Source organism: Crotalus tigris, unplaced genomic scaffold (genome assembly GCF_016545835.1).
Source record: "Crotalus tigris isolate CLP2741 ecotype Arizona unplaced genomic scaffold, ASM1654583v1 scf7180000018068.1947079, whole genome shotgun sequence".
NCBI classification, from domain to species: domain Eukaryota; kingdom Metazoa; phylum Chordata; class Lepidosauria; order Squamata; family Viperidae; genus Crotalus; species Crotalus tigris.
In genome coordinates this window covers 247,394-270,910 of record NW_024096805.1, presented here as the reverse complement: position 1 = coordinate 270,910, position 23,517 = coordinate 247,394, and the positions used below count along the sequence as shown (strand labels likewise).

Below are 23,517 nucleotides of genomic sequence, written 5' to 3'. Positions count from 1 at the left end.
GTAGAAAAGATGAGAAGGATAATAGTAATACAGCCATACTACATGGGTAAGTCTCCTTAGACATAAGACTAAGACATAAGTCTTATAAAACCTTATAAGACACATGACCTGATTTATTTTCATTTATAGCATGGAAAAATCCCATTCATATGCAACAGGTACTTTACGACAAAGCCAGGCAGGTGAATCTTAAAGCATTACCTTGGTTTTGGGTGGTGGGCTGATTGCGATCTTGTCAGTGTGAATATTAGTCGGCGATACTGCTGCACCAATGTTGCTTTGGGAGATGCCGGATATCTTTCCACCAGGAGATACTTGCATGGCTGCAAGTTGCGCAGCATATAATTGCTGCAAGACAACAACAGAAGCTGATCAGATACAGAAGCTATCCCAGCTCAGACATCCTCTTCTGAACCAACCCCCCCTTTTAAAACATAGATAGTCCTCAACTTACAACCATTCATTTAACGACTGTTCAAAGCCATGACAGCCCTGGAAAAAGGGACTTCTGACCGGTCCCTGCACTTACGACCGTCACAGCAATCGTGTGGCCACATGATAAAAATCCAGGTTGTTGGAAACTGGCATGTATTTACAACACTGGAGCATCCCAGGGTCATGCGAACGCCATTTGCAAACTTCCCAGGAGGCCTTCAATAGGCAAAGTCAATGAGGGAAACAAGATTCACTAAATGACTGTGGCCAAAATGGCAGTAAAATAGGGCACGACTTACTTAGCGACCACATTGCTTAGCAATCAAAGTTCCAGTCCCAACAGTGGTTGTACGTTGAGGGCTACCTCTATACTACTAGATCAGGAATGGAACTATGGCCCCTTCATGACTTGTGGACTTCAACTCCCATAATTCCTGAGCCAACCATGCTGGCTCAGGAATTCTGGGAGTTGAAGTCCACAAGTCAGGAAGGGGCCGTGTTTCCCCACCTCTGTACTAGACAGATACAGATCTGGCTGGCTCAGGCATTCTGGGAGCTGAAGTCCACAAGTCATGAAGGGGCCATGTTTCCCCACCTCTTTACTAGACAGATACAGATCTGAGCTGATGATGGAAGTTGCAACATCTTACAAGTGTTGGGATTTCAGATCACAAGGTGCAATTTTTTTTATTATAATTAGCTGTACAGAGGAAGAAGAAAACTGAAGGGAAGCTTGCTGGGAAGGGGTGAAAAAAATCTTTATTTGCTGATGTTTATTTAGGCATTTCAGATACCGATATCCCTCCTTTTTATCCATATGGAACCATAAGGCAGTTGACAGTCACAGAAAAGCACAACAAAAACAACAGCTGAGACAAACAAACAAACAAACGACAATGTGAAGAAGCAACACCCAAGAAAAACCGAAAAAGAAACTACATTCAGCACTAACTGAAATCTTGGTTTTTGCCTTTTGGGGGAATTATAGAAGAGCAGCTGCAATATTCAGATTATAGTGTAACTGGTGAGGCTCAACAGACCTTCTAGAGCAGACATGTCAAACTCGTAACGTAACGTGACGTTGTGCGACGTATCGGAGCTTTTTCGCCATTGCCGGCAATGGGGTGGGCGCGGTTCCGGTATGATGAAACCAGCCCGTGGGCTGGCAGTTTGCTAACCCTGTTCTAGAGAATTCTTTATTAAGTTGGCATCTAAAAGCCATCGAGAAAACAGTACATTAAATTTTTCTGGAGAAATTCCACGGTACTGAGAGAAGAGAATATTTGTACCTCGGGGTGAACTGTGGGATCCTTTGTGTTCTCTGAGCTTGGTTTTCTTGCAGACATTTCAATACCAAACTTGGTAACATCATCAGTGCTAGTAACGGAATGGGGTTTGCTCTCCCTACTCCCTTACCAGCACTGATAGTGTTACCTAGTTTGCTAATGAAGTGTCTGCAAGAAAACCACCAAACTCAGAGGGAACCAAAGACCCCACAAATTCCATAGTCAATATCCTACTATTGAAAAGAGCCTATGTTGCACAGCCATCCAGTGCCCTGGGAATATGAAGGAGATCCACTAAAGGGAGGGCAGATTCACTTAACAACTATGTTACTAACTTAACTGCAGTGATTCACTTAATAACTGTGGCAAGAAAGGTCGTAAAATGGGACAAAATTCACTTAACAAATGTCTCGCTTAAAGGACATTTGGGACTCAACTGCGGTATATGTTAAGGATTACCGTGCTTGAAAATTGGTTAAGCCAAACATGCTATATAGTTGGACTTTTCCTACTAATTCTAGAGTAGGCATCCAATAGTCCCACTGGGAGTCACTCGGTATTCTTAATTTCATTCCATTTTCTTTGTAAGATCAATTACTTTTCCAAAGCTACCTTGTTAGTTAATGTAAAATCATAATTTGCGGAGACATTTTGATGTTTTAAGCCCTTCCATTTGCAAAATCGTAACTCTTGCAAGCAGCGGTCTTCTGCATGCTGATTTGGAAGTACAACTCTCTGCAAATGGCAGCCACATGCATAAAAACTTGGGGGGAGGTTTTGCTCACATATTTTAAAACTGAAACTTGGTTGAGATGAGAGGGGACAGAAATTATAGCCAGGTGCTAAAATGTGCTAAAGCTTAATGATTAAATACTTAAAGCAACATCAATATTTAGTTCAGCTTCCACTCACTTGGAAATCTTTTTAATATGGCTAATCTTATTTTGTAGGATGACCCACTATGTGTCAGATGCAAAAGACCAGGTTCACACATGAAGGTCCAATTAAATTAATTTATTGATAAAAAGTCTATGCATAAGAATCTTCTCAACTAGGGACAGCTCCTGCTTACAGTTAGATAACAGGTTCAATGGAATTCAAGGGGGATTGGACTTCGTTTATAGCCACGTAGGGATTCTAGGCTGGTCCCTCTTTTAACTCTGACTCCAGGTTCCGCCACTCCTTCTCTTTTTGTCTGAAATGTTACAGGGTTTCCTGCCTGAGCAGGGGATTGGACAAAAAGATCTCAAAGGATCCTTCCAACTCTGCTATTCCATTATATTCTCACATCATGCCCTGTAAAACTTGGGATGGTGTTTAGCTCACTGAAAGTTGCACACCCTGCAACTGGAATGCAACTTCATTCAGAGAAAAGTTATGAAACCTCTTGAAACAGACCGTCCAATCACCGACAAAACTTCTGTCTTCTCATTTATTTATTAGATTTTCATCTGGCTCTTGTTATAAGTAGCTCAATGCAGCCAACATACATAATGCTTCCTCCTTTTATTTCCCCCATGACAATCACCCTGTAAGGCAGGGGTCTTCAAACGTGGCCCTTTTATGACTTGTGGACTTCAACTCCCAGAATTCCTCAACCAGGCATGCTGGCTGAGGAATTCTGGGAGTTGAAGTCCACAAGTCCAGGGATCTTCAAACTTGGCCCTTTTATGACTTGTGGACTTCATCTCCCAGAATTCCTCAGCCAGGCATGCTGGCTGAGGAATTCTGGGAGTTGAAGTCCACAAGTCCAGGGGTCTTCAAACTTGGCCCTTTTATGACTTGTGGACTTCATCTCCCAGAATTCCTCAGCCAGGCATGCTGGCTGAGGAATTCTGGGAGTTGAAGTCCACAAGTCCAGGGGTCTTCAAACTTGGCCCTTTTATGACTTGTGGACTTCATCTCCCAGAATTCCTCAGCCAGGCATGCTGGCTGAGGAATTCTGGGAGTTGAAGTCCACAAGTCATAAAAGGGCCAAGTTTGAAGACCCCTGCTGTAAGGTGAGTTTGGCTGAGAGAGAGAGAGTAACAGCTGCAAAAAAAGATTGTAAAATCAGGCAGGGTCACATGGTAATCTGCTTAATAAACGCTATGACTTATGACGACCGAAATTTCAGGCTCAATGATGGTCATAAGTCAAGGACTGCCTGTAAGTAAGTGCACAAACACCACACCGTCTCCATAGAACATTTGATTCGTGAAAGAAATATCAAAACAAATTCAGAAAGAGAGAGAGAGAGAGAGAGAGAGAGAGAGAGAGAGAGAGAGAGAGAGAGAGGGAGGGAGGGAGGGAGGGGAGAAAAAAAGAGAGAGAAAGGAAGGAAGGAAGAAAGAAAGATAGAAAGAAAGAAAAAAGAGAGAGGAAGGAAGGAAGGAAGGAAGGAAGGAAGGAAGGAAGAAAGAAAGAAAGAAAGAAAGAAAGAAAGAAAGAAAGAAAGAAAGAAAGAAAGAAAAAAAAACATGCCCCTTCTTCTCTTCCAAAGGAAATCTCAAAAATAAATGTTCTTAGATCAAACTGAACTGGACTTAAAAAATTACTGAAGAGTCTCTGTGCCCAGCACTAGTAGGAGATGTGAAGAAGCCAACCTGAAGCATTCTGCAAATAAACGAGGTGCTGTTCTAAAGTAAGGAAGCACCCCTGCATGATCTGCGAGTTGCATTTTTAGCAGCACATGGAATCAGAAAGAAAGGAGAGTGTGTGAATGAATCCTAAAGTGATTAAAAATATTAATTAATTAAAAAAACCCAACAGCAACCAAACCAGCATCTTATATCATGGCTCATTTACAGCGAGGCAGAACAATGCTCACGATACATAAAATTTACAGGGGTAGATTATTCAGGAGGACGTTGCGAGCAACTGCTTCAAGCTAGGTCCACGCACTTTCTTAAGATGCATCTTCTTGCCTGCTGGAGAAATACATAGCAACAGTACTTTGTCAAGTTGCTGCTACTTGGGGGAAGTGTAGGCCAAGGTAAAGGAGAAGGTAAACATTGCGTGGCAGCGTGTGCATACAAAAATGAAATATATGCCAACACTGTGCATTAGGCCATTATTTCAAGGAGAAAAAAGGTCAACAAAATCAGGCACCTCTGCTGAAGATACTACCTATTGTAATGCTAAGTAATACCGGGTTACACGCGATAATAAAGAGAGCAAGGACAAACATGCATCAACACGGTGCCCAATATTAAAATTCTGCACTGTTCCTGAGTGATCTTCTGTTAATGTTGGACGGCTAGTGTAAACGGTCAACGAAGGTTGAAGAGCATCCAACTGTGGAATGCTAAACAAAGCATACCATTTCCAAGGAGTTTGCAACAGCATTCCAAGGTGATTAAGGAAGATGCAAAGCAACAACAACGACAAAAATAAACGTTTAGCTTTTACAGTGGCTATCAAAAACATAAGAAGACTGAATGTGGAGTGTGTGGCCCTGACTCTGAATGATTATGGCTCCATTTATCCTGCAACCTCAGCTCTTTTATGACTCGTGGACTTCAACTCCCAGAATTCCTGAGCCAGCCATGAAAATGAAAAAGGTCTTCTGCAGTCACGACAGAAGCCTAAGACTGAAAATCAGGCTTGTCAGATGCTATATTTTTTCTATCCTGCTCTGTGGAGTAGAGAGTTGGTCTCTAACAGAAGGCCACCTGAAGAGACTAGAAGCATTTGAAACGTGGATTTACAGGCGGCTGTTACGTAGAAGCTGGGTTGACAAGATCAGAAATGAGGAGGTGATAAGCCGCCTGGGAAAGCCCAGGGAAATCATCAAAACAATTAAAAAACGAAAATTAGAATATTTTGGACATGTGATGTGACACCCAGAAAAATACGGCATATTCCATTTAATCCTCTAGGGAAAGATTGAAGGCAAACGAGGTCCAGGCAGAAGAACAACATCGTGGCTTCAAAATCTAAGGGACCGGTTTGGACAAAACTCAGCAGCACTTTTTCGTGGGGCTGCTGATAAAAACAGGATCACCAACATGATTGCCAACGTTTGGACTACTGCAACGCGCTCTACATGGGGCTACCCTTGAAAAGTATTCGGAGACTACAGTTGGTCCAGAATGCAGCCGCGCGAGTGATAGTGGGTGCTCCTCGATACACCCACGTTACACCTATCCTCCGTGAGCTGCACTGGTTGCCTATTGGTCTCCGGGTCCAATTCAAGGTGTTGGTCATTACCTTTAAAGCCCTATATGGCTCAGGGCCAGGCTATTTGCGAGACCGCCTACTACCTCATAGTTCCCTACGTCTGGTTAGATCCCACAGGCTGGGCCTCCTTCAGGCCCCATTGGCCAAGCAATGCCATTTGGCGGGGCCGCGGAGGAGGGCCTTCTCTGTGATGGCACCCACGCTTTGGAACCAGCTCCCCCCGGAGATTAGGACCGCTCCCACCCTGTTGGTCTTCCGTAAGCTACTTAAGACCTGGCTTTTCCCCGGCAGGCCTGGGGTTTATAAAACCTGACCCCTGGATGATTGTCTTTGTACTGTTGTTCTGTTATGTTTTATGTGTTTTTTATTGTTAGCCGCCCAGAGTCCTTCGGGAGTGGGGCGGCTTATAAATTTTAAAAATAAAATAAATAAAATAAAACGTCTGATAATGGATATGGCGCAAGAAGAAGATAACTGGAGGGAAGGCAGGGGGAAGGGAAGGATAGAGAAAAGGGCACCTGAAGCAAACAGTTGGGAGAAAAGATAATAAAACAGTGAAGTTAGACTATGTTTATTTACACTATGAAATTAACGACCAGTAGATATAGTGGAAGCTGGAACCCAAACGGTTTTAAAAGAAGATCAGACAAAATTAGAGAAGGACAGGCTATCAATGGCCAATAGTCATGCTGGTTGCATATTTCCTCCAGGTTGAGAAAGAAACAGGCCCATGAATATCAATGTGTAGTAAGCAGTAGGTGGAGGACTTTTCATTTGTCTCTTGCCCATCATCTTTCCACAGGCATTTGCTTGGCTGTTCTATAAACTGAATCCTGGAAGACTTTAGAACAGGGTTTCTCAACCTTGACAATTTTAAGGCATGTGGACTTCAACTCCCAGAATTCCACAGCCAGCAATGCTGGCTGTGGAATTCTGGGAGTTGAAGTCCACATGCCTTAAAATTGTCAAGGTTGAGAAACACTGCTTTAGAATGCTCTCCGCTGAGATTAAATTCCCAACCAATGCTTCAAAAGAGCCCTCCCCCCCCATTAGCCATTTATCACTCTTTGACTTTTGCAGTGTCGACATTTGAACTCCGAGCCTAAACTCCAAAGCACCAACTGTCCAATCGCATTACAGGTAGTCCTTGACTTTGTTGGGATCCGAATTTCTGTTGCTAAATCAGGTGGTTGCAAAATGAGTCACACCTGTTTTTAATGACCTCTCCTGCTATGGCTGTTAAGCAAATCACTAGGTAAGTGAATCAGGTGATCGGTAAGTGAATCATGTGGTCAGTGAGTGAATCTGGCTTCCCCCAGTGACTTTGCTGTCACAAAATGGCAATCACACGAATCTGGGGTGCTGCAACTGTTGCACTACATGCCTTTCGCCAAATGTCCAAATTTTGATCACTTAACTGTGGGGATGCTAGGACGGTTTAGGTCGTAAATCACTTGTTAGTGTCTTTGTAACTTCAAATGTTCACTAAATGAATGGCTGTAAGTCTAGAGCTACCTGTATGTTTGGGTTGAGGAAGGAAGGAAGGAAGGAAGGAAGGAAGGAAGGAAGGAAGGAAGGAAGGAAGGAAGGAAGGAAAGAAGGAATAGGAAGGAAGGGAGGGAGGGAGGGAGGGGGGAATAGGAAGAAAGGAAGGGGGAGGGAGGGAGGAATAGGAAGAAAGGAAGGGGAGAGGGAGGGAAGGAGGGAAGGAAGGAAGGAAGGAAGGAAAGAAGGAATAGGAAGGAAGGGAGGGAGGGGGGAATAGGAAGAAAGGAAGGGGGAGGGAGGGAGGAATAGGAAGAAAGGAAGGGGAGAGGGAGGGAGGGAAGGAAGGAAGGAAGGAAGGAAGGAAGGAAGGGAGGGAGGGAGGAAGGAAGGAAGGAAGGAAAGAATAGGAAGGAAGGAATAGGAAGAAAGGAAGGAATAGGAAGGAAGGAATAGGAAGAAAGGAAAGAAAGGAAAGAAAGAAAGAATAGGAAGGAAGGAAGGGAGGGAGGGAGGGAGGGAGGAAATAAAGGAAGGAAGGGAGGGAGGGAGGAATAGGAAGGAGAGAGGGAAGGAACAAAGGGAGTAAGGGAAAGAGAGGGAGTGAGAGAGGGAAGAAAGGAGACAGAAAAGAGGACAAAAAAAGAAACAAAAAGGAATTCCGCAGTGTTTATTTCAAATATTTAAGAGCCCCCAAACCATGTTTCTAGCTTCCACTCAATCACAGAGTTGGCAACTGATCCAGAAGGTCACAGCCCAAGGCAAGCTGCCATTTGTTTATGTATTTATTTATTTATTTATTTCTACATAGTTGACCACCACCCAATGGCTGGGACCCAAGGCTGCCCTTCAGCACAGCAGTCCTAGACTAGAATTGTCTGGGCTTTGCTGCTTTCTTGTCTAGTGAGTGAGCTTCTTCTTATAGACCTGCCATGGTTTGTAAGAGAGAGTGAAATGTGCAATATGCAGGATGGGGCACAGCATGTTAATATTTTTAGACAAAATTGAACTTTGACATTATTGAATCTGTCTGTTCAAATTTAATCGTTCCAGGGCAGGACAACGTCTGGCTCAAGACCAGGAAAAAGGACACTGGAATGACCGCACGCTGTGCATCAAGATGGTTAACTGACAACATTTTTTAGAGAATGAAAAGTTATGGCATCCTCAAGCAATCAAACAAAGGACTGCGTCTACTCAAAGGTCTATCACAGAGAGCTCCAAAATTTGGATTAATTTTATGCTCTAGGGAAGCTGCCAACAGACTCTATGGCAAAGGAGTGTAATGAAATACAATCTGTATTTTGCCATTTGCCCAGAAGTGTGCATTCACCATGTCTTGAGTGTCTTTCATAATGGTGGAGTGTTTAAATAAATGGATCTGAAGCCAATTTAATTTGTGCATTTGTTTCATAAGACTGCGAAGGGAGAAAAAAATACTCAGAAAGGGGGGGGGGAACCACTTGATTATTCCATAATGTGGTGGGGCAGGCTGTTAAAACTGAATGACTTTCACAGCTGTGTCTATGCAGACCCTCAGTCATCCGGTTGTCCCAAAGGAGCTTTTTCAAAAGATCACTGTTTTTCCTTGAAGACGTTTCGCTTCTCATCTAAGAAGCTTCTTCACTTCTGATGTCAGGACGAAGGAAAAACAAAGGAAGTCCAGTTGCTTTTTGGAACAGTGGTTTTCACTTTGTGCTTACCTGTGGAAGATTTGGCTGTATTAAGAGGGTTAGTCATCTCTGTAGCACTTCTAATGCATTCTTCATATGTCATAGCTAACCAACTTAGTTCCTTCTACATCTGCTAGAACTCATCTCTTCTAAGCAGAATTGCAGCAGGTCTGGAGGAAACTAGGTGCAGTTTGGCTGATCTATCTATCTGTTTCTTAATTCTAATATCAAATTCTATGCTACTCACATCTGCCTTGCTCAAATAAGCAACACAACATTAATGCATACATCAGGAACCTTGTCCTGAATGGGAGCTCTATGGTGCTGGAGAAGCCTCCTGCGAGTCCCCTGGACTGCAAGGCAATCAAACCGGTCAGTCCTAGAGGAGATCAACCCTGACTGCTCTTTAGAAGGCCAGATCCTGAAGTTGAAACTCAAATACTTTGGCCAACTAATGAGAAGGAAGGACTCACTGAAGAAGAGCCTAATGCAGGGAAAGATTGAGGGCAATAGAAGAAGGGGACGACAGAGAAGGAGGTGGCTGGATAGAGTCCCTGAAGCAGTAGGTGTGAGCTTCAAGGGACTCCAGAAGATGGTAGAGGACAGGAAGGCCTGGAGGAACATTGTCCATGGGGTCGCGATGGGTCGGACACGACTTCGCAACTAACAATAACAAATGTTTTCAAGGGATGCTGTACCTGGGTGAAGGTAGCCTCATGGTCTACCAGGGCAGGAAGAAGATCTTGTGACTTGCTGATCCTATTGAACTATACCATCATTCCCCGCTTTTGACCGCAATGCTGGGAGGTATATTTAGAGGGCCATGGGTTCCGTCTAGATCTTGCTGAGACTCATTTTTCAGCAATTATTTATAATCATAACAGAGAATTAAGATGCAGGATTGTGCAATACAGACAGACGGAACAATCCTGAGTCTTTTTCATTTAATGCCTCATACATTTTCTATAGAGACTTTAGTGCAGACATGTCAAATACAAGGCCGGGGGGCTAGATGCGGCCCGCGAAGTCATTTCATGTGGCCCGCAAAGCCATCCTGGAAACAGTGAGGGAACAGCACCCCTCTGCCTAGGTCCTGGCCCAGGCTGGCCGGGAGCCAGTGTACAATTTTGTGGTGGCCATCTATGCTGAAACACATTCAGTCTTAGCTCCATAAGCCTCCCCCCCCCCGCATGGCCTGAGAGGAACAGTGAGGGTCCTCCAGTGGACCATGCCTTGGCGCTTGCCCTGGTCCCATCCCCTTCTGCCAGAGACCCTCAGATCTGTCCCACTTCTGCCCAGGCCTCCACAGGCACCCTTGACATGAACGATGTAGAGTTGGCCACACCCACCAGTAGGCCACACCCACTCAATCCATGCCCATCCAATAGGCCACACCCACCCTGGCCACACCCACCTGGCCCCGAGGGCAACCGCAATGCTGATGCAGACCTCAATGAAATTGAGGTTGACACCCCTGCTTTAGTGCAAATCTACAGATTGCCCAATATATTCTAAACCTTGGAAGAAATACACGTGATAGATTAATACGGATATGATAAACCTAAGAAATCTTTAAAAACATGCAGGCCATTGCCTTTCTGTTGATTTTCAAGAAATCCAACTGAGATGGAGAACACAGTATTTTTTTTCTTCCAATATACAATATTTCATATCATTCCCATTCCGTTTTTTTTTCCTAATTAGATACAACTCTGCAGTTTATGAAGTACTTGTCGTGTCTAAAAGAGGGATTATTATTCATGGACCTCACACTTATTTATATAATGCAATCTTATAAATAGTAACCCAGGGGCTAACTGCCATTAAACTCAGAGTAAGATTACACTGCTTGTTTATCTATTTGCCTTATTCCTCCCACATCTATCTAAGGAGTTCTTGACAATGGTTATTCCATTTTACCCTCCTGATAATTCTGTATAATAGGTTAGGTTGACAGACAATTTTAATGCTGAACCTTTCTTAAATACCATACCTTACACATTAATATCTGCAAAACTATTATTAGGACACTAATCTTCAGGTCTTAAGGAAATTTTTGTCAAACCTAAGCCAACATCTATAATCCTTACCTTATTTGAAACTGCAATAGTCAGCTAAACTTTTCAAAAGGTTATGAAATGGCCCTGGCTTAGTTGCTTGGCCACACCTAGAAGTTCAGCTGTGATGCCATACAGGTAGTCCTCAACTTACAACCACATTACTACCTGTAGATAGCTGCTTTAATCTGGCAAGATTTCTGTCTATAGGCAAGCAGCAACAAAGAAACCACTGTGAAGTATCTCGTGTCCTTCTTGGTTCCTTGGGCCTAACAACTGCTGACTATAAAGCCAAAGTCCAAATCTTGTTTTTCCAACATTGTTCATATGCAGGAACTTATTATTTGGTACTTCCTATCATCAGCTGATTTAAAAAAAAATTGCTAGCTTCTGTAGCAATAATGCATAGCTGTGAAGTTATCAGGCCAGATTGCCTCTCCCTTTGCAAATTAAGAATAGCTAGCTGGAAGCCTGCCCAAATAAGTCACATATTTGTACATAACAATGTTCACGCCATGTGACAGTAATTGAAATGAAGTGAAAAGGCTTGAAAGCAAGCCAGAAAGGAAATTTGATAGGGTCATCCGGGCAAACACTGCCGGCTGATATGTTCCATATGAACGTGCTATCCAATGTAAGCAGTGCAAATGCCTGGGAAGAACAAAGATATCTTCCATCCTCTTTGCAAAAGCCTTGTTGGGTGGCCTGAAGCCGCGTTCCTACGTTTCCCGTACAAAGTGCTCAGAATGGGCAGGAACTGACAAACATGGATCATTCAGAGAATGGAAGGGGAAGAAACCCTGAACAAGAAGCAGCTGTTTTGCATAAAACCGATTATAGGAAGATGCATCAAAATTATAAAGCAGTGACATTTGGAACAAGAGAAAAGAGAGTCTTTCTGGTGAGGTCTTAGCAGGTCCAAATCCTTCGGCTTTCAACAAGCACAACAAGCGTAAACTTACCAGGAGCTAGCAATGAAAATGATTAGCAGACTGAAGGCTAAAACATATAAGGAATGGTTGCTGGAATTGGGTATGTCTAGTTTAATGAAGAGAAGGAGGAGGGGGGATATGATAACAGTGTTCCAATATCTCAGGGGCTGCCCCAAAGAAGAGGGAGTCAAGCTATTCTCCAAAGCGCCTGAAGGCAGGACAAAAAGCAACGGATGGAAACTAATCCAGGAGAGAAGCAACCTGGAACTAAGGAGAAATTTCCTGACAGTTAGAACAATTAAGCAGTGGAAGAACCTGCCTCCAGAAGCGGTGAATGCTCCAACACTGAAAGTTTTTAAGAAGAGACTGGACAACCAATGAAATGGCAGGGTTTCCTGCCTCAGCAGGGGGTTGGACTAGATCACCTCCAAAGTCCCTTCCAACTTTATTATTGTTGTTGTTGTTGTTATTATTATTATTATTTTACTAGCACAGAGCTGGGCCCTACCTCTTTCTAACTTCCCCTAAGAGCTAAACCACTTTAACACAGTGGAAGAAATTACCCTCTACCTGACAATTAAATAAAGCAGATTCTATAACATGGTTAATCCTTAGTAGCTGCTCCAAAAATGCCAGAGTTTGGCCTTGATGTGTTCTAGATTCACATAAAGGACAAAGACAAAAGCTTGTCTTGAGTTGAACTTAGTTTGTAGCAGATGCAGGCCCATGTGATTTTTCTTGGCTATAATAAGGATAATAGCTCTTGGTGTCTATATTCATACAGTTTGGTCTGGTCTCTATACTACAGAACATTTTGTTTTGCTGTTGTTAGTTGCGAAGTCGTGTCCGACCCATCGCGACCCTATGGACAATGTTCCTCCAGGCCTTCCTGTCCTCTACCATCTTCTGGAGACCATTTAAGCTCACGCCTACGGCTTCAGTGACTCCATCCAGCCACCTCATTCTCTGTCGTCCCTTTCTTTTATTGCCCTCAATCTTTCCCAGCATCAGGCTCTTCTCCAGTGAGTCCTTCCTTCTTATTAGGTGGCCAAAGTACTTGAGTTTCAACTTCAGGATCTGGCCTTCTAAAGAGCAGTCAGGGTTGATCTCCTCTAGGACTGACCAATTTGATCACCTTGCAGTCCAGGGGACTCGCAGGAGTCTTCTCCAGCACCATAGTTCAAAGGCCTCAATTCTTTGGCGCTCAGCCTTTCTTACGGTCCAACTTTCACAGTCATACATTGCAACTGATATATAACATTTTGTTATATATCAGGAATTAGATACCAGAAATGAAAGAGATAGTGGTTCTCCCTTGAGCATTCAAATGCCTTTATTCTTCCTACCACCCCTGATATTCAAAAGTCTAGACTCGGAGGTAAGGAATAATGCAGGCAAGACTAGAGAGGACTTTTCATGTCAGCATAGATTGCATGCTTTCCAAGGCCATCAAGATAATGACTAGGATTCTGCTGACTTGTGAAGTGAAGAGGAAAACACTGGCAGGAATAGCCAACACTCCAGAAGACAAACTCAGGATGCAAAAAGATCTTGACAGACTTGAACAACGGGCCCTATCCAACAATATGAAATTCAATTGTGGAGAAAAGCAAGGTTTTAAACCTAGGCAGAAAAAAGCAACGGTACAAGTTCAGATTAGGCGAAACTTGGCTCAAAAACAGTAACTATAAGGGGGATCTCGGAGTCTTAGTGGATGATCACTTAAACATGAAACAGCAGTGTGTGGGAGCAGTCCCAAAAGCTAATACAGTGGTTCTCAACCTGTGGGTCGGGACCCCATTTGGGGTCAAACGACCATTTCACGGGGGTCGCCAAACAACGCAGTCCGCCATTTTTTTCCCCTTTTCCTTAGCTATGCTACTCCCTTTTATTCTATTGGCTTTTGAAAGCCAATAGAATAGACTCTCTTGAATAGAGTCTAATTCTATTGGCTTTCAAAAGCCAATAGAAATTGTCCAGGCTGTCTCTGCCCTGCTGAGCCTGCCAAAAGTCCCATTCTGTAAATGGTGCTGCGCCAGTTGAGTAGTCCTCGACTTATGACTGGTTGAGTAGTCCTCAACTTACGACCGGTTGGGGGTCGCAGCATTAAAAAGGTTGAGAACCACTGAGCTAATACAATCCTTGGTTGCATAAACAGAGGCATAGAATCAAAATCATGTGAAGTATTAGTACTGCTTTATAAATTCTTAGTAAGGCCGCATCTGGAATACTGCATCCAGTTTTGGTCACCACATTAGAAAAAAGATGTGGAGACATTGGAAAAAGTTCAGAGAAGAGCAATCTAGATCAGTGATGGCGAACCTTTTAGAGACCGAGTGCCCAAACTGCAACCCCAAAACCATTTATGTATCGTCAGGTGCCGGGGTGTGTGTGGCCAATTTGGTGGGCGTGGCCAACTGAGTGGGCGTGGCTGCGGTGGTAACGGCAGACTGGGTGGGACTAAAAAGTTCAATCAATCAATTCCAACTTTGCAAGATTTTTTTTCCCACGAGAAGTTGAAATTGACTGATTGATTGAACCTTTTTTTTTTTTTTTGCACACGGCGGTGGAGGCCTAAAGCGAAAAGGTTTTATAAAACCCAGCTGAAGGCCTAGGACTGGGGCGACGTCGCGCGTGCCCACAGAGAGAGCTCTGCATGCCACCTGTGGCACACATGCCATAGCTTCGCCACTACGGACCTAGATGATTAAGGGACTGGAGACAAAAACATATGAAGAACAGTTGCAGGAATTGTGTATGGCTAGCCTAGAGAAAAGAAGGACTGGGGGGGGGGACACATGATAGCAGTATTCCAGTATTTGAGGGGCTGCCACAAAGAAGTGGGGGTCAACATATTTTCCAAAGCATCAGAAGGCAAGACAAGAAACAATGGATGGAAACTAACCAAGGAGAGAACAACCTGCAATTAAGGAGAAATTTCCTGACAGTGAGCATAATTAACCAGTGGAACAGCTTGCCTTCAGAGGTTATGGGTGCTTCGTCACTGAAGGTTTTTAAGAAAAGACTAGACAGCCATCTATGTGAAATGGCATAGGATTTCATGCTTGGGGGGGGGGTTGGACTAGAAGATCTCCAAGATCCTGATTAACCCAGAAATTTAAACCCTGGATAAAGCCTTAAGGTTAAAACATGAAGCACAGACCTGTATAAAGATTGCATGTAGCTGCACTGGATATATTGAGTGTATAGTTCTTCATTTTCATATGAAAAACAGACTAAACCTGTCAAAACCTGAATGAGATCTTTCGGCTAAATAAACCAATTTCTGAATAAGCCAAGATTTATAGCTGAGTTCAGGTACAAAGCCTGACAGCTAAATTGGCCAATTTCTATCACATCAAAGAAGAACATTCATCTCGAGACCAAGTATTGCTGAAACTACTCTTGTAACCCTGCTAACTCTTGATTGTTGCCAATCCTTTCATCCAATATTAAGAGCAATATTTTGATGAATCAGTTAATTCAGATGATAAAATGGTTGCTTCAGTGAGTGGGACATTCTGTACCAGACCCCTGGTTGTTCCCATACCAGTTCTTGTCTAAATCCTTCAGCTATTGTTGAAACACTCACAGAGCCATAATCCTGCCTCTTTGCCTAACAAATATGATAAGAATTGTAGGAGTGGAAGTGGAGTCAAAAGAGGAAGCGGCCTAGAATCTCTACGTAGTCACAAGCAGACCTGATCTTTCATGTCTGATAGGAATCCAAGCAAACATACCGCTTTCTTCACTCCGTATAAATTATGCACTTCCTTCAGACTCAGGTATCTTCCAGCAACCAAACGGCACATAGATTTATAATTAGTCTAATGATGGAGGGAGTTGTAAAATGGACAGCTTCCCCGTGTCTAATTCAGAACAGTCCAAATTTAGACCTATATGCACACTTTGCAGCATGCCTATGAGCTACCTTTGAGGATTCTGTTAAGCAAGTGATTACCAACCGTGAAATCTGTTCCTGTGACAAGGTAAGCAATATGTGTGGGAATATGCTGCTGAGATTCAGCTGTTAGCCCAGGATGCAACTTGGCATGAAAGAGGCTTAATTGATCAGTTCAGAGAGGGATTATCAGAGGAAATATAAAATGGATTTATATGCCGAGGTGCCACCGAGTCTATGATAGCAGTAACTGAGCTCTACAAGGGTAACAATGGAAATTTGAGGAACTGTGACAGACCCTCTATTTCTCCTCCTTTCTCTCATAGAACATAGAATAACAGACTTGGGAGGGACCTTGGAGGTGTTTTAGTCCAGGGCTTTTCAAACTTTTCACCCATTGTACCACTTTTAGGATATGGCAACATCTGAGTGCCATCAGTCGCCTAGCAAGGTGTCAAAAACTTAATGACCAAAAAAAAAAAAGGAAAAAAGTGATAAAGTACAGGTAGTCCTCAACTTCAACAATTTGCTTAGTGACTGTTTGAAATTACAATGGCAGAGAAAAAATGCCTCCCAAGTCACAGCCAAGCAAGACACCTGCCTGCCCCCCCTCCTGTCCAAGGTTTTCATTGTTGTGAGTAGCGGGTGTGGGGTGGGGGGTGTTTGGTTTTTATTCTCCCCTGTCTGCTGGGTGGTTGCAGCAGGTTTTGGTCACTTCACATGACCCTGGGACACTGTGACCGTCATAAATATGAATCGGTTGCCAAGCATCTGAATGTAAATCACAAGACAATGCAGAGGCTGCAACATTCCAGCTGATCGGCGCTTCTTCTGGGCTCAGCAGAAGCGCCAGGATCAGTGCTGCTTTCCAGCTGATTGGTGCTTCTTCAGAGCTCAGCAGAAGCACCAGGATCAGCGCTGAGCTCCAGCTGGAGCCTGGCGCTGATCCTGGTGCTTCCACTGAGCCCTGACAGCCCCGAAAAAGCACCGATCAACTGAAAAGCGGCACTGATCCTGGCGCTTCCGCTGACCCCTGACAGCCCTGCAGCTCCAGCCATCTCTCGCTCAGGCTTGTGCGATGCTGCCACCGGTTCAGCTCATTCCCCTCCTCCACTACCACTTTTCTAGGATGGTCGCGTACCACCTGCCAGGGGCCAATATACCACCGGTGATACCTGTACCACTGGTTGAAAAGCCCTATTCTAGTCCAATCCCCATGATATTTTCCAATAGCCTTGAGAGTGGATTGACTACAGACTCAAACCTACTGGTATTATCATCAAATTACCTGGGAAGCAAGATTCACAGCTTGCAGGGCTCCAGCTAATGAAAAAATGGAAATGGAAGGAGGGATACAATTCCCTCTAGCCATCCGAAGGAGGAACAGGAAGGAGAAAATATAAAAGTAGGAACCTGCAGTTATTATATTAAAGCACTGTTTCTCAATCTCGACAGCTTTAAGACAGGTGGACTTTAACTCCCAGAATTCTCCAGCCAGCCATGCTGGGAGTTTTTTGGGCATTGAACTCCACCTGTCTGAAAGTTTCCAAGGTTGAGAAACACTAGAATAGAGATAATTATTGTGTCAAAACAGATCAGCTGCTTCCCAAGTCCAGCCAGGGAATAACTACACATATGTTAATTTGGAAATGTGGCAGAAGAAGCATAAAATTGAAAAACTGGAACAACATACCTAATTTTGCAGGGCAAGGTGTGTTCAAAATCAAGACAAATCTAATTGAGTCATAACTGAGTGTCTTCTGTCGAGTACACCAATTCAACAAAGAGGAGTTAAGCATCTACGGATTAACCAATACCGTATTTTCTGGCATATAAGGCGACCCGGCGTATAAGACGACCCCCAACTTCGGCGCCGATTTCCATGCCTAGAAAGTTGTCTTATCCGCTGGAAACTACCATAATTTCCGGCATATAAGACGACTCGGCGTATAAGACGATCCCCGACTTTGGCGCCGATTTCCGCGCTTTAGAAAGTCGTCTTATACGCCGGAAAATGCAGTACTTTTTTCTTTCTTCATGTGGAAATAGCCATTCAACTTCACCCATAATCCATAGTCCTAATCCATAAAAGGAGGAGGACAGATGTATTTTTGCTTCTCGTTTTGCTGGAGACGCAAAACTTTTTATCAGCTTCGATAAATCCCAGGCTGTTTTATTTCCGACGACACCAAATCAGAAGTTCCTTGTTCATTCATCCTCATGAATTGAAACAAAACTGCCAGGAACGCCACGTTGACATTCTAGAAAAAAAAACAAAACCTGGTCCATCCTTACCCCTAGCTGAATTAAAGCAAATCCATGTCTTGTGAAGAATAAAGATGTGTGGTTGTCACAACTCGTTAGCATGTCACCAAAAGATGCCAAGAAGGAAAGGAAGCCTTCAGAGCATTTCAGAAGAGGGAAGATGCTTGGATATGCTGCCTCCAATGTGAATGCCCTCTTCTGTCTTCCCTTCATGTCGTTTTCCAGTTCCAGAAGATTTTTTTTTAAAAACAACAACAACAACTATTCTCTCTAGCTATGATTATGGCAGTGAACCCTCCTGGGGAACATACAAGCCATCCTTGTCAACTTCTTTCATCTCTCTTTGAACTGGAAAAGGATAACAGCAAGCTATTCAGCCGAATGTCATGTGCCAAAGACTATCTATCAATGTCACGTCTGCTTGTGCCTTTATCCAGGTCATTTGATTGACACTAAGTAAGGAGATGGCCCTAGGTACAGGGAAAATTTAACTTCTCAAACTGGCTGAAAAAAAAAACCAACCCAAAAATGCCAGGAACTTTTCAACAAGCCGTGCAAATTTTCATTTACATTTACAGTTGGGAAAAATGACGGTTATTAAAAGCAGACCAGTTATATTTTTCCAATAATATGTGTTTGATTTGTCGCATGGTTTGATACAAGATTTTCTCATGACGGATGGCTGTTTTGACTGCCTGTTCTCTTATGAGATTAGATTAATTGGATTATTCCGTTTTTAACTATTATTACAACTGCCTAGAGCCTTGGGAATGTATAAATACATGTAAAAAGTAATAAATGCATTTTTTTAAAAAAAAAACCACCCTAAATTTTAAAACTGAGAAGGGTTCCCATTTTCTTGCATGCTCTAGTTCTTTATTTATTATTTCCTCTCTAGCCTGAGACTGTATTAAATATAACCTCATTTCACCCAAAGAGTAAAGCTTAATTGCGTAAAACAAAGACTTTTTTTTCTCTTTGCAGTAGCATGTCATATAACCAGAAAGTGTGTTGTGTGTGTGTTGCAGGGGAGGGGGCAGAATAAAACACTTTCCTGTAGTACAACTGTGAAACATGTGCTGGACATCAGAGATTAGACTGGCCCCTAACCTATTGTTATTGGGTTTTTTTTTTCCCCTTTGAGGGTGGGAAACTACAGAAAATTGGCTAGTAAACAGAAAGCAGATTGCCCTAGTGTGAAAGTTTATCGATTGCTTATTGGAAAGTTTTGTTTGTTCCTTTGTAATCTGTTTTTGTACTTATCATATCTAACTTTTAATCATACAGCATTGATAAACTGCTCAGAAGCTTTTCTGTCTACTGCCAGGCAAAACCAGCCCCACTCAAACAAACACACATACACACACAGGTACTGTATACTTATGATAGTGATGGCGAACCTTTTAGAGACTGAGTGCCCAAACTGCAACCTGAAACCCACTTATGCATCGTCAGGTGCCGGGTGGGTGTGGCCCATTGGCTGGGTGTGGCCCATTGGCTGGGTGCGGCCCATTGGCTGGGCGTGGCCCATTGGCTGGGCGTGGCTGCGGTGGTAACGGCAGACTGGGTGGGACTAAAAAGTTCAATCAATCAATTCCAACTTTGCAAGATTTTTTTTTCCCGCGAGAAGTTAAAATTGACTGATTGATTGAACCTTTTTTTTTTTTGTACGTGGCGGCAGAGGCCTAAAGAGAAAAAGGTTTTATAAAACCCAGCTGAAGGCCTAGGACTGGGGCGACAGCGTGCGTGCCCACGAAGAGGGCTCTGAGTGCCGCCTCTGGCACCCGTACCATAGGGTTGCCACCACTGACTTATGATCTCAAAATTTCTGTGGTTAAGTGAGATTTAGTAAGCAAGTTTTGCTCCCAGTTTTGCAAACCCTATTTTTTCATTAGCACTGATGATGTTACCTAGATTGGTAATGAAACGTCTTCAAGAAAACAACCACGCCCTTCCTTTCCCACCCCACTCCCCCTTTTACTGGGAGGAGTCAATCAGTTGTTGTTGTTAGTTGCGAAGTCGTGTCCGACCCATCATGATCCCATAGACAACGTTCCTCCAGGCCTTTCTGTCCTCTACCATCATCTGGAGTCCATTTAATCTCACATCTACTGCTTCAGTGACTCCATCCAGCCACGTCATTCTCTGTCGTCCCCTTCTTTCTATTGCCCTCAATCTTTCCCAGCATCAGGCTCTTCTCCAGTGAGTCCTTCCTTCTCATTAGGTGGCCAAAGTACTTGAGTTTCAACTTCAGGCTCTGGCCTTCTAAAGAGCAGTCAGGGTTGATCTCCTCTAGGACTGACCGGTTTGATCGCCTTGCAGTCCAGGGGACTTGCAGGAGTCTTCTCCAGCACCAGAGTTCAAAGGCCTCAATTCTTTGGTGCTCAGCCTTTCTTATAGTCCAACTTTCATAGCCATACATTGCAAGTGGGAAAATCACGGCCTGGACTATAGTGCTTTTGTTGGCAGGGTGATGTCTCTGCTTTTTAGTATGCTAGTCAATCAATACAGAGATGTAAAGAAACAAGATTTCTTACACTCTTTTTTTTTTTTTTTACTCTCTGGATATGAAAAAGTGCCACACAAAATCAGGATCCAAAAATTGTGACCTGTTGGTCCACAGAGCTGGGCTACATTCAGATCTGACAAGCCCAAAGATTCAACTACTTGGTCATTCCCATGGAGACTGACAGTGTTAAAGAAGAAAAAGAAAATGAAAAGTTTTGCATAATCTTAGCTATTACAATTTCATCCCAAATCATTACGACTGAAATTAATGTCCATATGTAGGAGAGTTTTCAATCGCTAACAATGAGATTAATTAAAAAGACCCTAATCTACATGTTAAAAATTAATCATCAACTAATTTGCACGAACAGGAGGGGAGAACATAGAATAATTTTTCAGTCTGGTAATCTTTTTTTAATTTCATGTCATCCTTGCATCAAAAGCAGCTAGAAAACAGACACATTTACCATTCTCTACACAAGAGAGAAGCAGCCAACTAAATCAGACTTCATCAGTGGGAGACTTCCACGTTTGTACATGATCAAAAAAGGGAATATGGACATTTTCCAACAAATAAAAATTGAAAACTAATTTATAACTATATCGTCATTCACTATTGTTATGTCTCATCACTCTCTGATAAGGCGATCCTTAAAGCCTATGTTAGATAAGAGACAAATTAAGAATTCCATGAACAAGGAAACAGCTAAAAACTAAGCAGTATCTAAAGTATTCGTTATTATTTTGGGTCACAAACAATTAGAGGTTGGTTCATGGATTGGACCACCTGCTTTTTCATGAATTAATCAATGCCATTGATTTAAAAAAAAAAAATCCAAGCCAGCTTAATAGCTCAAACCAGAATTGGGGAAAATCAGATTCACAACCATGTCCCTCAACGGGGGCTTGCTGTGCGCCATTTGAACTGCCTTGTGTTGCTAGAGAAAAGTCAGATTATAACTATAATTACATGTAGGGAGTCATCAACTTACAAGCATTCATTTGGTGACCATTGGAAGTTACAACAGCACTAAAAAAAAGTGACTTGTGACCATTTTTCATGCTTATGACCACTGCAGTATCCCCACGGTCACGTGATCAAAATGGGGACACTCAGCAAATGACTCATATTTATGATGACTGACGTGTCCCGGGAACATGCGATCCCCTTTCGTGACCTTTTGACAATCAAAGTCAATAGGGAAGCCAGATTCACTTAACAACTGCATCACTACCTTAACAACTGTTGTGATTCACTTAACATCTGTGGCAAAAGAGATTATAAAATGGGGCAAAATTCACTTAACAATTGTCTTGCTTAGCAACTGAAATTTTGGGCTGAACTGCGGTCATAATTTGAGGACTGCCTGCATAATGTACGCTTTATAAGCAAACCACTCTATAGGTGTGGCACTGCTGGGATGCTCCAGATTCAAATCCCACATGTCAGTGAGTTTAATTGGGTGAACTTGATTTAGGGCCCTGGTGCAGAGTGGTTAGAATGCAGTACTGCAGGCAAACTCTGCCCACAGCACGGAGTTTGATCCTGACCGGCTCAAGGTTGACTCAGCCTTCCATCCTTCTGAGGTCAGCAAAATAAGGACTCAGATTGTTGAAGGCAATATGCCAACATTATAAACTGCCCAGAGAATGCTGTAAAGCAATGTGGAGTAGTATATAAGTCTAAGTGCTATTGCTAACTTGGCTTAGTTATTCTATCTTGCAGGTTAATTGTAAAAGATGGTTGAGAGATCTTTTAAATGAGCCTGACCTCTTTGTATTCTAATACTCTACTGCAGTGTTTCTCAACCTTGACAATTTTAAGGCATGTGGACTTCAACTCCCAGAATTCCACAGCCAGCATTGCTGGCTGTGGAATTCTGGGAGTTGAAGTCCACATGCCTTAAAATTGTCAAGGTTGAGAAACACTGCTCTACTGATTCTCATACGTGGCTGGTTTCTGTGTGTGCCTAGAAATGTTTTGAGTTTTCAAGTCTGAAGGTAATGTGTATAACACAGGCTCCAGTTGGGTATTATCTTGAAGGCCCGGAATATAGGGCCTTGGGTCAAGTAACACGACTTTGTCACAAAACATATTCACATTGTGGTTTCTCACCAAATTCCACTCTTCTTGACTACAGCGCAGATTTTGTTTCAAGGATATGACAAACATTCATTCAGATCTGAACCTATTAAAGATCTGAGGAATTTACAAAGGAGCCGAAGACTGCCAAGAAAATGAGAGAAATCTCTCTACACAAATCCATGAGTGTCTTCTTTCTTAAAATGAATCCTTTCCATTATTAGGAGGCTGATAACAGGATTGAATTAGAAGGTCTTAGCATGCTTGAAAGAAGCCAAGTTTTATAACAGCATGAATAAACTTTGGGGGAAGTTAGGAAAAGTCTCTTTTAAGTTGAGCTCAATCTCTGATAACTTCATGGATATATTCATGTCCCCGCCACAAACACAAACACATATTGCGTATGTCTAGTTTAAGGAAAAGAAGGATGAGGGGTGACAGGAGAGCAGTGTTCCAATATCTCAGGGGCTGCCACAAAGAAGAGGGAGTCAAGCTATTCTCCAAAGCGCCTGAAGGCAGGACAAGAAGCACTGGGTGGAAACTAATCAAGGAGAGAAGCAACCTAGAACTAAGGAGAAATTTCCTGACAGTTAGAACAATTAATCAGTGGAACGACTTGCCTCAGAAGTTGTGAATGCTCCAACACTGGAAGTTTTTAAAAAGAGATTGGACAACCATTTGTCTGAAATGGTATAGGGTTTCCTGCCTGAGCAGGGGGTTGGACTAGATGA

General features: G+C 43.0%; 1 protein-coding gene across 1 annotated transcript in view; it reads right to left on the bottom strand.

Annotated features, from left to right (window-relative positions):
• SOX5 (SRY-box transcription factor 5) overlaps window positions 1–23,517 on the bottom strand; it is a gene marked incomplete at its 5' end in the record, with an annotated part of 275,380 nt that overhangs the window by 106,334 nt on the left and 145,529 nt on the right. Inside the window, one exon of the mRNA XM_039347420.1 lies at window positions 202–348. Within this exon, the coding sequence (XP_039203354.1) occupies window positions 202–348 (147 nt within the window). The remainder of the gene's footprint in view (window positions 1–201; window positions 349–23,517) is intronic.